A 15536-nucleotide genomic window follows, 5' to 3' on the forward strand; every position below is an offset into this window, starting at 1 on the left:
GCTTTTAAGCTATGTTTTCGTTCATGTCTAGATGTATGACATGTCTAATGCTATATTATGGGTATGATAGGACCAACAATGGCATTCATGAGTATCGATCTTGCATAGAGTCTACTCTTGGGGCATGATAAATACGCACGTATATATGTGGAGTCATGTAGTTATTATTCATTTTAGCTTAGCCTTGCATGATACTTTACACAATAAGTATTCATATAGAAAAACACCATAGTTCACATCAATTAATACTCATAGAAAAACATACAATACATTTATTCATTAAGCAAAGCTTGGCCAAAATAGTTGCGTACATAAATCAGCCTTATTACATTGTTACACACATAAAATAGGTAGCTTCTTAATTATTTGTTTACATAGTCAAAGCCAAGCCATGAGACACTAAAATATTCTTAGTAGTGGCAAGGTGAGTAGCAATAGCAAGCATATTTTGCCCAGTAATATTTGTGACCCCATGGCTTATACTTCTTACAGATACCATATTTAGCTCCATAGTAGTGCTTGCAATGATAACTACATTTATAAGAGTATTGGCAAGGTCCATTCCACTTGTCACTCTTTTTCCAACAGTATTTCCCTTCTGCCATTTGTATTTCTGCAAAAATGAGAAAATTGAAAAACCATGGTATGTACTTGAGATAGCAAATTTATCATAATTTCTAAACAAATTTTATTTCCTAAAAAAAAACAAATATTTTAAAAATTCATAATTTTAAACAAATCATAATATTTGGTAATGTTTGACTGGTCACAGAATTTAATAAGAAAAAAATATTTAATTTTTTTTTGTAATCTTAAACAAATCATTATATTTGATATCTATAGTATCATGTTGACTCACCAGTTGCAGCAACAAGGAAGAGGCAAAAGAGAAGGGCGAGAAAAGTGGTGTATTTTGCCATAGCTCTTATTTTGTGTGGATTTTTAATTTGGTGAGGAAACAAACAATTGAAATAGTTGTATTTATAGTGTGGGAAACTCATATTGTCAACTTAATTCCATTTGATTTGTTCAAGGTTACGTTGGATGTTTGCTTATTTAATTTAGATGGATAATTAAAAGGACACATCAAGTACAAGCGAATTAGTCCAGCAGAATTAGCATTTATTTAATTGTAAGGAATTTGAATTGATCAAAGAACCATTATTGAGTGATAATTAAAGTCTTCTACTAATTGATCAATTCAATATCTCCACAAATATTGACTAACATCATGAAAAAAGTTAGAAGATTTGTGAATGAAGGTATATCGGTTAAAACTCACCTTTGATGAGTATAATTGAATTATAATGGACATGAAGAATTAATGTGGATATCAAAATTGATAGTGAGGATCATGGGTTGACTGTGTTATATTCTTTTACCACATTCTTACATAACCTTCGCTGATACATTTCTGTATGAAAAAGAAAGTATCTAACTTGACGATGTTACTATTGCAGTAAACCCTAAAGAATTGAGAAGAGCTTTCCGGATAGTAGAGCTAAGGGTACGTAAGGTATTGTGAGTAGGGGAAGAAAATAATATAAAGACTTTAATAGGAAAAAGTCTAACGTCAGATCGAAGTCTAGAGCAAGTAAGCAAAATTGCGATGAGTGGTGGAAGTAGGGTTACTACAAAAGAGATTGACCTAAACAAAAAAAATAAAAGAGGAAAGCAGAAAGTTGATTACTCTACAAACATTGGTGGTACTAATAATAATTTAGATGACAGTGACTATGTAGGAAAAGTTTGTGATGTTAAGCACAATTCTTGGATTCTTGATTCTGGTGAATTGTTGACATATATGTCTACACAAGAATTGGTTTTCAACATACAAACAGACAAGTGAGATTGTTAATCGATGTGATTATAATTCATTAGATGTAAAGGGCGTTGATAATATCAAATTGAGAATGTTTGTTAGCTTTATCAGAAATATTAAGTGTTGGCATGTTCCTTGAATGAAGAGGAATTTGATTTCTCTTTTGACATTGGATGATCAAGGGTATAATTTTCACTTGGAGAATGAAACACTTAGGGTCTGTTTGGAAAGCCACCTGGTAATTGGAATTGGTGTAATTACTAGGGTAGTAATTACCAGCCTAGTAAATACACTGACTTGTTTGGTTGCCACAGTGTAATTACACATGTCCTGTTTGGATGTCAAAGTGTAATTACACATGTTCTGTTTGGATGCACAATTGCAATTATAAATTTATAATAAATTTTTAAAAAATAAAAGATTAATTATTTAAAATTTATACTAGACAAAATTTAATATATTACAATTGAATTGATTGTAACAACTAAAAGTATGAAGTTTCTACGAATATCGTGAAATGCATGTTTGATAAAAAGAATAATATATAAATAAAATGTCATAAATTATTAAATGTTTGACAAAAATATAATCTATCAAGTCTAATTAAAAAATGACGTGCAATGTAAATTCAATATTACTAAAACAAATGAAACTGAAAATATAACATAAGTTATAAATTCAAACCAAAAAATTTAACATAATACTCTTATAACAAATTTCAACATAGCAATAAATATGACTTATTTTTATTTTTTCTTAATAAAGAAACCATAAGTCTATAACCTTACTTAACAATAAATTCTATTTTAATTTAAAAATTAGAATACTAATAAAATTATGCTAATGAGAAAATAAACATGGCATAAAGAAATAGATAATACGAGAAAATTACATAGAATCACGTAAAGTAAGGTTGAGAACAAGAAGAAAATGAAATATAATAATATAAAATAAAAAATAAACTTTTACAAATTTTTAGAATAATAAAAATAAAAAAAGAACTTAAAATAATAGAAGTAAAAAAAATATAAAATAGAAAGAAAAAAAAAGAAATTAAAAAGTAATCAGGTGGTAATTACACCATGTAATTACCAACAATTCACAGCCTCTGCCTGTGAATTGTAGAGTGTAATTATCCTCTGTCAATTACACTAATTACCTGCTGACCAAGTAATAACCTGTCCTTCCAAACAGGACAAGACAGTGTAATTACACCAATTATACCAAATCAAATTATCAAGGTGTCCTTCCAAACAGGCCCTTAAAGTGTGTAAAGTCTCCATAGTACTCATGAAGGGTAGACCTTATTCTAGACTTGTTAGCAAGAATTTTTGGGCCGAAGTAATTAATACAACTTGTTATTTGATCAATAGATCTCTATCCACAACTATTGAGTTCAAAATTGCTTTAAGTTTCGGTCCAGTTTGCCTGCCTGCTGATTATTTGAAGGATGTTTGGTTATCCTACGTATGCTTGTGTAAGGGATGGAAAAAAAAGAAGTGCATATTACTAGAGTATCAAATAGAGTAAAAGGTTACAAGTTATGGTTCATAGATCAAAAGACTCCATGATCAATTATTAGTAGTAATGTGGCATTCCAATGAATTGTCTCACTAGATAGTCAAAAGGAAAAGGCAATAGCAGAAATATATTGTGGTGTTAGTGAATGCATAGAGCTAGAAGTGAATCTCCACTAGCTCAGCCCAGTAGTTCAGAAGTGAAGGGTGTGCAATATATTAATCAAAATGATGTAGATGCACCCATATAACTATAGTTGTAAATCTTTGCAACATGTAGGGAAAATAGAGTAATAAACCGACCAAAATGATTTGCAAATGTTGTTAACATGAAGGAAGTGTCAACACATGATAATTTAGTAGCTATGATGATCAAGGTAGTCTCGGCCAATAACTTAAGGCATTGACTAGACTTGATTGGTGTGTGTAGTACTCAAAAAATCCTTTCGAGGGACGTTATTCCTATTAATGTAGAGAATTCAAAAGGAAAAGGTTTGTTAATTATATCTTGATTTTTTCCATATATATTTTAGGAAATCATAATTCCTATACAACTAGGAGACCCCTTATTCTAATAGGTTTGGAAAAAGAATATATTGTCCCTCTAAGATTGGTAGGACCTTTTCTTTATAGGTTTGGGACTAGTTAGGATCGATATATAGGGGATATAGTTGAAGACTCTAATACATTGTTGATTGTACACTTTTTCTTTTATTTCATAGTAGAAAACTCTCTTTGCTTTTGCTTGAAGGATTAGGCCTAGCAAAACCTCGCTAAATTCTTGTGTTAATTTTCTTCTCTATTTTCCTTGCTTGCGATTGTATCCTAGTTAATCCAAGATATTTTTACAACATCTAATTCTAACATAAGTCTCAATAGCATCAATGTTGTGCTTTATATGGAAGTTTGATGGTCAAATTTAAATCTTCTACACTTTATTGTCCAAAACCAAACCAAGTTTCATTAGGGATTCCAATTCTACTCGAACACGAGTTCCTTGCTCTCCGATCCGTGCTTAGTCCATAAATAAAATTCCTCAAATAATTTTTCTTGCACTTGAAAAAAAAAAAAAAAGAAGTCAAAATCGACAAACATACGTTAGCTATAGGTCAAAATTGAGAATAATGGATAGACTTTATAACATCAATAAATGGTGTCACGGTAGAAAAATATTAGGGCACTGTCTAGGTTAAAACGGAGTAACGCTTGTCAATTATATAAAATATATAAATCACACTTTTATTAGGAAACTGATGTAAAAAAACAACAATTGCCCCTCTTATAAGACCGAGGAACTTCGTCTGTTTTAGAAAATTATAAAAAAATTCACCAAAATGAATTGTTTCAATCGGGAATAAAACCCATGTGTGAACCATGGCATTAAAACAGTTCAACCAGCAGAGCATTCATGTTGGTTGAATACAATACAATACAATACATTTATTCATCACGCAAAGCTTTGGGCAAAATAGTTGCACACATAAATCATCCTTATTACATTGTTACACACATAAAATAGGTAGCTTCTTAATTATTTGTTTACATAATCAAAACCAAGCCATGAAACACTGAAAGATTCTTAGTAGTGGCAAGGTGAGTAGCAATAGCAAGCATATTTTGCCCAGTAATAGTTGTGACCCCATGGTTTGTACTTCTTACATATACCATATTTAGCTCCATAATAGTGTTTGCAATGATAACTACATTTGTAAGAGTATTGACAAGGCCCATTCCACTTGTCACTCTTTTTCCAACAATATTTCCCTTCTGCCATTTGTATTTCTGCAAAAATGAGAAAATTGGAAAATCATGTTATGTACTTGACATAGAAAATTTATCATAATTTCTAAACAAATTTTATTTCCCAAATATTTTAAAAATTCATAATTTTAAACAAATCATTATATTTGGTAGCTATATAATCATGTTTGACTGGTCACAAAATTTAATAAGATAAAAATATTTTAAAAATTTGTAATATTAAACAAACCATTATATTTGTAGCTATAGAATCATGTCGACTCACCAGTTGCAGCAACAAGGGAGAGGCAAAAGAGGAGGGCAAGAAAAGTAGTGTACTTTGCCATAGCTCTTATTTTTTGTTTATTTCTTGGTGACAACACAAATAATTGAAATGGTGGTATTTATAGTGTTGGAATCTCATGTTGTCAACTTAATTCCATTTGATTTGTTCAAGGATTACGTTGGATGTTTGCTTATTTAATTATAAGATGGATAATTAAAAGGACACATCAAGTACAAAAGAATTAGTCCAACACAATTAGCATTTGTTTAATTGAAATGAATTTGAATTGATCAAAGAGACATTTGAGTGATAAAGTCTTCTACAAATTGATCAATTCCTTATCTCCACAAGAATTAAATTACTAAATTAGAGAATCTAAGAACACAATAAATTTTTCCACAAGAAGCTTTGGGTGTGCATAAATAGACACTTAGATTTGTATGAAACTGCACAAGTAAACACACACGTTCCACATGTCATAGTACACGTAGGCTACCACATAGGATACAAAATTGTCATGTAGGATGAATGTGCATATTTCTTCAATTTTATACAAATTTAAGTGTCTACTTGTGCAAATTCAAAGTTGGAAGGCATAGATGTCAGCTAAAGCCAAGTTAAATGACATATTTATTTATTATGCCTTTAATAAATTATAAAGAAACACCAAAATGAATTGTTTCAACTGGGAATCAACAGTTCTACCACTGGAGCATTCATATTGGTTGATCAAATACATCCATAACTTTTATTAATGCTCTTTAATTACAATTTTAGACTTTAAAAGCGATAGATGTTCGTCGATTTTTAAAAAGAAAAAAAATGGAAACACTGTCGTTGGTTTTCTTTTAAACATAAATTTTGTTTGTCAATCATCAAAACTAATTTCAAGGTTATTGAGTATTCAAATGATTATGTGAGTTGACCTACTTGGAGTTATTTTTGGTCAGATGGTTAGATTTTTTTTTTCAGAGTCAAACAATACGAACTTTGACTGATGTTTTATGATGTATTTTTTTTATCATATCGATATGAAAAAAATTGCGATTTATAGTACTTTTTGTATAGTTTTTGAATATCTAAATTTTTTGTTTAAAATATCGATTCAATGTAATCTAACTTCACTATGAAAATTAGTCAATTTGACTTTCGAAAAGTGCAACATGACAATTAAAATGGACACTTTATCTTATAGATAATGGACTAGAATTTGATTCAGATTCCTGACTTTAAAATATCTCCAAAAGAAGTAGTTTGCTTAATTAATTAATTTATAAGATGGACAATTAAAATGGAAAATAAGTACAAAGAACTAGTCTAGCACAATTATCATTTCTTTAATTGAAAAGAATTTGAATTGATCAAAGAGCCATTTGATTGGTAAAGACTTCTACTAATCGATCAATTTTATCTTCACAAATTGCTTTAATGAAGTCACCATCCTTTTATGTTAATATACATGTTATTTAGCTCGATTTTTTTCTACTTTTGTGTTCAAAACACAATAAACTTGATTTTCAAATAAACTGGATGACAGATTGAAAGTAAAAACTTTATCTATAAAAATGTTATTTAATTTGGTTGCAGCTCATATTTATATTCTTCAACTTTTGTTGTGCACAAATAGACATGTAGGCCTAATTTGTTTGCACTTAATGGGATCTAAATCTAATGGTTCAGACATTGGGTCATTAAGTGCATTTGCTTCTTTTTTTTTCAAGTTTTACTACTTAATAACTCTTAAGAGCTCTGATTCGGTCAGATCCAAAAAGAAGTTTGAAGACCGTCCACTGTTCTCTTGATATCAAATACAGCTCTTTCACAAACTGTACTTTCAATCCATTATTTAACATCTTTTTTTTTTGGTTATAACTAGGAGTGGCAAATGAGCGCATCGAGTCGAATATGAGTCAATCAAAAAACGAGTTAAATAAAAATGGATAAGTTACTTGACTCGACTCACATTTTAAATGGGTAAAAACAAGTTACCCAATGGATAATATGGGTAACCATAGTTACCCATATTATAATAGAAATCTTGTTAAGAGCTTTAAAAATAAAAAAAAATTAAAGTTTTTTTATCACTTCACTCCATCCCCTATCCCCCTATCCCAAAAAAATGTAAAAATAAATAAAATTACCACCCCACCCCTACCACCCCCCTCTCCCCACCCCATCCAAAAAAAATTTAACAAAATTTTAAATTTTTTCATTAAAATTTTTTTAAAAAAAATTACCAGCCCCCCACCCACCCTACCCCCTACTAGCCCCCCCCCCCTCACATCCCATCCCAAAAAAATCAACAAAATTAAAAAAAAAATCATTAAAATTTTAAATAAAAAATTACCACCCCACCCCCTTACCCAGCCCCCTCCACACCCAATCCCAAAAAAAAAAATTAACAAAATTTTAAATTTTTTCCAATAATTTTTTTAAAAAAAATTACCAACCCACCTCCCACCCCCTATCCCAAAAAAAATGTAAAAAAAAGTTTCATTTTTTTATAGATTTTTTTTTTTTAAAAAAAGACTTTCTTACTATTCCACTCTTTATCACTTTTTTTTTGTTTGTGTGAGTACATATCTTTTACTCATTTTATCCATTTAACTACCCACTTTTAAATGGGTATATTCGCTTTTACCCATTTTTAAATGAGTTGGATACCTAACCCATTTAAAATGGGTAAATATGAGCGAATACCTATATTAATTACCTATTCTGCCACCCCTAGTTATAACCAATAATGAGTAGCATCTCATATTAAGTGATGATTATACACATTGTTTATATATAGTTTAAATAGAGTAAATAATATATTAGTTTAGTGAAATACATGTGATTTGCCTAGGGGTGGCAAAATGGGTAAATAATATGGGTATCCGCTCATATTACCCATTTTAAATGAGTTGGGTATCCAACTCATTTAAAAATGGATAAAAAACTAGTAATATCCATATTACCCATTTAAAAGTGGTAGTTAAATGGATAAAAGAAAACAAAAAAAAAGTGATAAAGGTAAGAAAGTCTTTTTTTAAAAAAATCTATAAAAAAAATGAATTTTTTTTTTACAATTAATTTGGGATAGGGGGTGGGGGTGGTAGGGGGTGTTGGGGGCTGGTAGGGGGGTGGGGTGGTAATTTTTTTTTACAAAAAATTAAAAATTTAATGAAAAAATTAAAAAATTTGTTAATTTTATTTTGGGATGGGGTGTTGAGGGGGTGGGGTGGTAATTTTTTTTAAAAAAAAATTAATGAAAAAATTTAAAATTTTGTTTATTTTTTTTTGGATGGGGTGTGGAGGGGGGGGGGGTGGTAGGGAGTGTGGGGGGGCTAATAGGGGGTTGGGTGATAATTTTTTAAATATATATTTTTAAAAAAAATTAATGAAAAAATTTAAAATTTTGTTATTTTTTTTGGGATGGGGTGTGGGGGGTGGTAGGGGGCTGGTAGGGGTGGGGTGGAAATTTTTTTAAAATTTTTTTTTACATTTTTTTGGGATAGGGGGGCTGGTAGGGGGTGGAGTAAAGTGATAAATTTTTATTTTTTTTTGGTTTTTAAAGCTTTTAACAAGATTTCTATTATAATATGGGTAAATATGGTTACCTATATTATCCATTGGGTAACTTGTTTTTACCCATTTAAAATGTGAGTCGAGTCAAGTAACTTACCCATTGTTATTTAACTCATTATTTTATCGACTCATATTCGACTCGACTCGCTCGTTTGCCACTCCTAGATGTGACTTTACTTCAAGGTACGTCATTGTGCTTAATCTATCAGATAGTCGGGATTTATGAAGGACTCATAAGATCATAAACCTGGTAGGCATGCCAATCCGATCTTTATAACATATGCATATGTGTGCTTCAATCAAAATGAAATGTAATGCATACGTCCAATAGTGATGCTATAATATTAATACAATTCAAGATATAATGAATATGAACCAAGTAAATCACATATCCTTTAAAATATGCTTACGAGTCATGGAATTCAATCCAAACGAGGAAAATAATCAAATAACTCATATCATGCCGCTGGTACCTATCTAAATGCTCGTCATCTCATTTATACAGATCTTTACTACCCATTACCCCATTTGTTCAATTAAACATTACACTAACACTTCATAAAGAGTCAAAGAAAGTCTCAATTTTTCTTAATCAAAACCTAAAAATTTAAATTATGATTTTTCCTTTCTTTAAAAACTCTGAACAATCCCAATCTAGTCAAATATGCAATCGATATAGTAAATGATTTTGTAGTCACCTATCTTTCCATGAAAAGAATCGGCTCAAAATGTCAACTTCGAGACATACAGGTGTCGAATCTGGAAATTTCTTTCAAAATAGTTTTATCCATATCTTGCGAAACTCATGGATAAAAAGTTAGCTAAAATGAACCATTAATTAACACCCAAATATAAATAAAGAAATACATAAAACTCACTTTGGGGAAAAAATTCCTCGATTCCCCAATTTAAAACACTAATTTAATCTTTAATTCGATGATAGATTGGTGGGGGATGTGTAGATGAAAGGTTAGATTCTTCACTTCACCCCCCCCCCCCCCCCTCCCACCATAATCAAATCTTGAAATACCTACCAAAATCTTGAAATCTTTCCAATTGTGAATGGATCATTGCAATTGTGAGGAACCGGATCCCGACCAAGTATTACAATTCTGAACCAACCATCATCATTGCAAACCTCTCATAAACCCCCTCCCCCCCAGAGACACTACTCTGATCCCGCAATTGTGAATACAACATTATAATTGCGAGAAACGCTCTAGACTTAGGTTTAAAAAAATCAAACATTGTATATGCGAACAAAGATCTTGCACTTGTGAGATTCTTCAGAAGATTATACTTCACAATCGTGAGTAGCACCATATACATTAATTGACAAAAACTACTACATTCAGTCAAGCTTTGATTGAATCCTCGAGATTTGTTCAAGACTCCATGGAAACAGAAAATGTGTATATTGACTAAAAACCACACTTAGGATATGCTGGAACCGCCAACTCACCAATTCTGGATCATCTAGATGAAATATTAACCATGGTCAATCTTAAGTTTCTTAAACTCAAAATTTTCAACCAATGAAGAATCCCTTAGTCCTTGCCTTGGGAGAAGCCTGTCAAACTCACATTTTAAATCACTCCCAAACACTTTGTGATCCGTACAACCTATCCAAATAATTCAAAATTTCCATTTTGGACCTAACAGAACAGTCAAAATTCAATTTCGAGAGCATTTACCTGGAATTTTTATTTGGTCAAATTACCAATTTTCAAAACTAAAATCTCATCAAAATTCAAAAATCATGTCACTCATCCCTATATATAAAATTGACATACATAAGCTGTAAAAAGGGATAAAAAGGAAAAAAAAAAACATAACAAAAACACAAAACAACCATAAGGGTCATTACATTTACCAATAATTGCAAGATTCACTTCAAACTCAAGAAATTAAGGATCCTCCTTATTGTCATGTTTTTCATTTATGGGTAAACCATTCTCTCAAGTACATTATCGAGCAATAGAAGTAATAATATATGCACATGCACATATGTGAAAGGGAACTAAAAAAAATACATTCATGTTTGCTCTCTTTGAAAAAAAAAAAATACATTCATGTTTGCACATGCACAAGTGTAACATTTGATTTTCATCCAAGGATCCTTTTTTTTTACTTCATTTTGAAAAGAATGACCTGCTTCCCTTTTTAGTCTGTTTAAAAAAGAATGTTTCCTTTTCTTTTGGCAACACTTAAATTTCATCTTTCTGTGTGGCATGTTTAAGACAACGAGATTAAAGGGTAATTTAATATATTTGACACAAATTTTATTTAGGACCACAAAATTGAAAAGTTTTTTTTTTACTTTTCCAAACTCTATCATTTTGGTACATGTCAAACTATGACATTATTTTAGAAACGAAGGGAATATTATTTTTCCATTCACAAGACGAACATTCTTTCAAATACATATATGTGAGCTTTAAATACTAATATATACACTAGCAACACATATATAAAGAAAACGCTATTAGCTAGAAATATTTTACGGAAAAAGGTTAAGTCTATCTCTGACAGAGTTGTCAAAAAGGGTCAGCCCAGCTCCACCCGATTCAAGTCTCGCGGGTCAAGAATTTGAAGGGGTAGGGCAGGCCGGCTCTTCATTTGGAAGGGCCTGAAAATGCTCAACCCAACCCTAAGAAGGATCGAGGACTAGGGCGGGCTAGCCCTTCTTTTTTTTATCATTTTTTTTCTTTTCAAAATTAAAATTCTACAACATCAAGAAAATGAGAAGATTTTCAAATCAAATATAGCTAATAATGGTGTTGTTTCAATAACACTAGCAAAAGATCTAGTGTAATTAGAATATATATCTAGGATACTAGATATGCGAGATACATGTATCTATTATGATGCATCTTAGATACGTGAGCGAGATAAGAGAGTGGCAAGCGAGATCGGAGGGAAGCGAGGTTGCAGAATTTGTTTATGTATCCTAGATACATGTGAATCCACTTAATAGAGTGTATCTAGAAAAAAACTAACTTAATTTTGAGTCCGTATCCCGAGATACATGTATTTGGACGTACCAAAATCTGGTAAGATTCATACTATTACAACATAACGTGCATTTAAATAATTAGATCATATACTAGAGAGAGTATTGTAAGATACCCTTAAATAAATAATTTTGGCCCATGGGCCGACCCCGACCCAGCTTGGATCAAGCCTCAAGCGCCAAGGGCTTATATGGGTTTGGGCTTATAAGCCCTAGTTTTAAATGGGTTGGATTGGGCCACCCCATGGGCTAAACCCATTTTGACGGCTATAATCTCTATACTATTAGAAATAGTTTAAATAAATTCTTCGTTATATTTTCGATACATATATACCCCTTTCATTATATTTAAGGTGCAAATATATCGTGTCATAATATTTTAGCCCAAATTTGCCCTAATTTTAACGAAGAGACATACCAAACTCATAATCAAATGATTCATCCATAATGTTAGATACTCTTCCATAAACTATACACTTCTACAAGTTCTTCATTAAGGGTGTGTTTGGTAGAGTTTTTAGCTAAATTCATTCCTAAAGTATGACTTAATCTAAAATCATCCTTGCACTATCCAAAAAGTTGCAAGATTCATTTTTTTGTCTATTTTTTAAGAAACTCACGCCACCAACAAAAAAAATGTGTCAAGTCGAATGAATATATGTACACATGGTTAAGCTAGTTGAGTTGGGTGATTTTTCTAATTTTTAGAAATTGAGGGTTTAAATCATATTCAGACAAAATATATTCAAATTCTAAATATTCTTTTTAAAAAGTATGGTCAAATACAACTCCAACTTCAAAAATTTCAAATTAAGCAATTATTTTTTCTTATTTTCATAATTGAACGTGTACGTAATTTCCCTCAATTTCCAGCATTTTTGTACATTGTATAAAATGTGAATTGCATTGTATATAACGTACATACATACTAACTATTTTATTAAATAAAATCTCTAAATAGTTGGGCATAATATTTTTAAAGTGTATTTTTTACATAATCTTTCTAACCATCAGAACCTACTATATAATTATTTCAAGACTTGCACTATTCAAAAAGTTGCAAGATTCATCCTTTTGTTCTATTTTTTTAAGAAACTCACGCCACCAACAAAAAAATGTGTCAAGTCAAATGAATATATGTACACATGGTTAAGCTAGTTGAGTTGGGTGATTTTTCTAATTTTAGAAATTGAGGGTTTAAATCATATTCAGACAAAATATATTCAAATTCTAAATATTCTTTGTAAAAAGTATGGTCAAATAGAACTCCAACTTTAAAAATTTCAAATAAAGCAATTATTTTATTTTCATAACTAAACATGTACGTAATTCCCTAAACTTCCAGTATTTTTGTACATTGTATAAAATGTGAATTGCATTGTATATAACATACATACATACTGAATATTTTATTAAATACAATCTCTAAATAGTTGGGCATAATATTTTTTAAATAATTTTTCTAACCATCGGAACCTATTGTATAATTATTTCAAGACTTATGTATTGTTGCCAGTCAATTTACTTGATGATGCAAAATACATAAAAACTAAGAACACACAAAAATTAAATTTCGAGAATGAGAGATTCATTTCATATTCATATCCTTATTCTTTTTAGGTAACTTTGATCTTCTCACCGTGGCTAAGACATGACCAAATTAAAAAATATATATTTTTTATTGGTTCAATCAGTTTCTTGACAAAAATAGATTGAAGGGTGATTCTTGTTAATTTTTGGATAGTATAAGAATGTCCTTTGCTCACTTAGATAATATAAGGATGTACATAGATTTGAGTCATAGTTGAGGGATGATTAATTATGAAGGAAAACATTTCTTAAAATTGTTTTCCAATTTCTCATGTTTGGTTGGCTTAAATGTTTTGGAAGATGTTTTTCCAAAATTAAGACTTTATTTTTATTTTTTTTTCTACCCCAACCACATTACCCCCCTCCCCCCCAAAAAAAAAAAACGGAAACGGGTTTATTTTGCCCTTGAACTCTTAGAAAATGGTCATATTTACCCTTCGTCATACTTTTTTGATATATTTGCCCTTACCATCCACCTTTAGGCACATATTTGCCGTTGTACAGTTAAGTATTGTGTCACCATTTTTATAAGTCTATGTGACGCCTACATGGCGCTTACATGGCTCCATGTGTATATATTTTTATTATAATTAAAATTTTATTTTCTATTTAGTATTCTATCTGACCCATTTAGTAAAATTCGACCTAACCAAAATAAAGACCCATTAACCCGATTTCAATACCCATCCTTTCACATTAATTTAGCCATCAAAAACATAATAATACAGAGACAATGGCCTTCAACTTTCTCTCCGTAGCTTTACAAGATCTCAGAAGAATCACCTTTTTATCCTAGAGAAAAGCTTGTTGAGAAGCAAAGTTTTACCAAAACGTCCACAAGCACACATACTTGAAAGGGCGTTTTGACAAGATCACCTTAGCGGTCATTTCGGCTGCTTTGTTTATGATTGTAATTCGGAAAAATATCAAAAAATGAATTTTAATCAAGTCAAGGTATACTTGTGGCTGTTATTCAAAAAAATGTATCAAAAAGTATGACGAAGGGTAAATATGACCCTTTTCTAAGAGTAGAAGAGCAAATATGACCCTTTTCCGTAAGTAAAATAAAGTACAATGACTTAATTAAACCTTATTAAATATATGTCATTATAAGTGAAAGAACTTTCGTATTAATTTTTGTATGATTACACACACATACTAGAAAAAACATAATTAATTAAAAATATGATATTTACTTTAACTTGACTTTAAATAAATAAAATAATTATTAAAAATAAAAAAATGTGGCAATATCATTAATTTTTATTTGCCATTGAAATTAATAACATTTGACGATGGGATTCCAATGTGAAGAGAGTCAAAACTAAAACAAAAGTGTAACTGATAAATTTGACAATTTTTTTTCTGTCTGTATTAAATATGAATAGTGTGGGTTGTTTTAAATGTAACATTTTAAAGATTGAATTGCATTAATTTTGGTCTTATTTTCACCCAACTGTTCTCCATTTTTTTTTAGTTTTCATTTTATTTTTTGGTTTCCCACTTGATCCGGTGTTAAGAGTTAGCATTGGAGCTCCGATTAAATACAAATTATACAATGCGGAGTCCATTCGAGGGTGATGCTCCCAAAGAATTTTTCTCCATATTTAAAAATATATATATCAGAATTTCAATTGAATAAAAAAGAAGAATATAGAATAAAATTAGAAAAAGTAATTTTAAATGTTCGAATATTGGTAAATGGACCAATGAATGGTAACAAGTAGAATAATTATAAATTCAGATTTTTTTGAGGTTTTATATTTTTATTAGATATATGTTATTAAAAAATCACTAAGGTTGTGTTTGATATAAGAGAATAATTTTTTTTTAACCTTTTTTAATGATTTTAAAAATGTCATTCGTAATTAATAATACAATGTGAAAGATATGACAGAGAAATAATGATTTATGATGTTTTTGAACATTTAATATACATAAGTACCGATTGAAATAATTAAAATGAAGAATTAAAAATATTGTTTAAAGAAAATAACT

General features: G+C 30.2%; 2 protein-coding genes across 2 annotated transcripts; both read right to left on the reverse strand.

Moving 5' to 3' along the window:
- Positions 1 to 217: 217 nt before the first annotated feature.
- On the reverse strand, positions 218 to 926 carry LOC125817235 (defensin D1-like). Its single transcript, XM_049496781.1, has 2 exons — positions 860 to 926; positions 218 to 613 (listed from the first exon to the last, which is right to left on the reverse strand). Exons 1-2 carry the CDS (start codon positions 918 to 920, stop codon positions 411 to 413), a joined length of 264 nt encoding a protein of 87 aa, XP_049352738.1. The 5' UTR covers positions 921 to 926; the 3' UTR covers positions 218 to 410.
- A 3837-nt stretch (positions 927 to 4763) lies between these two features.
- LOC125817229 (defensin D1-like) lies at positions 4764 to 5447 on the reverse strand. The gene is made up of 2 exons (XM_049496775.1): positions 5366 to 5447; positions 4764 to 5121 (listed from the first exon to the last, which is right to left on the reverse strand). The coding sequence occupies exons 1-2, from the start codon at positions 5424 to 5426 to the stop codon at positions 4919 to 4921; spliced, it is 264 nt and encodes an 87-aa protein (XP_049352732.1). The 5' UTR covers positions 5427 to 5447; the 3' UTR covers positions 4764 to 4918.
- Positions 5448 to 15536: the final 10089 nt, after the last annotated feature.

This window comes from Solanum verrucosum, unplaced genomic scaffold (genome assembly GCF_900185275.1).
Source record: "Solanum verrucosum unplaced genomic scaffold, falcon-dt-bn FXZP01000259.1, whole genome shotgun sequence".
NCBI classification, from domain to species: domain Eukaryota; kingdom Viridiplantae; phylum Streptophyta; class Magnoliopsida; order Solanales; family Solanaceae; genus Solanum; species Solanum verrucosum.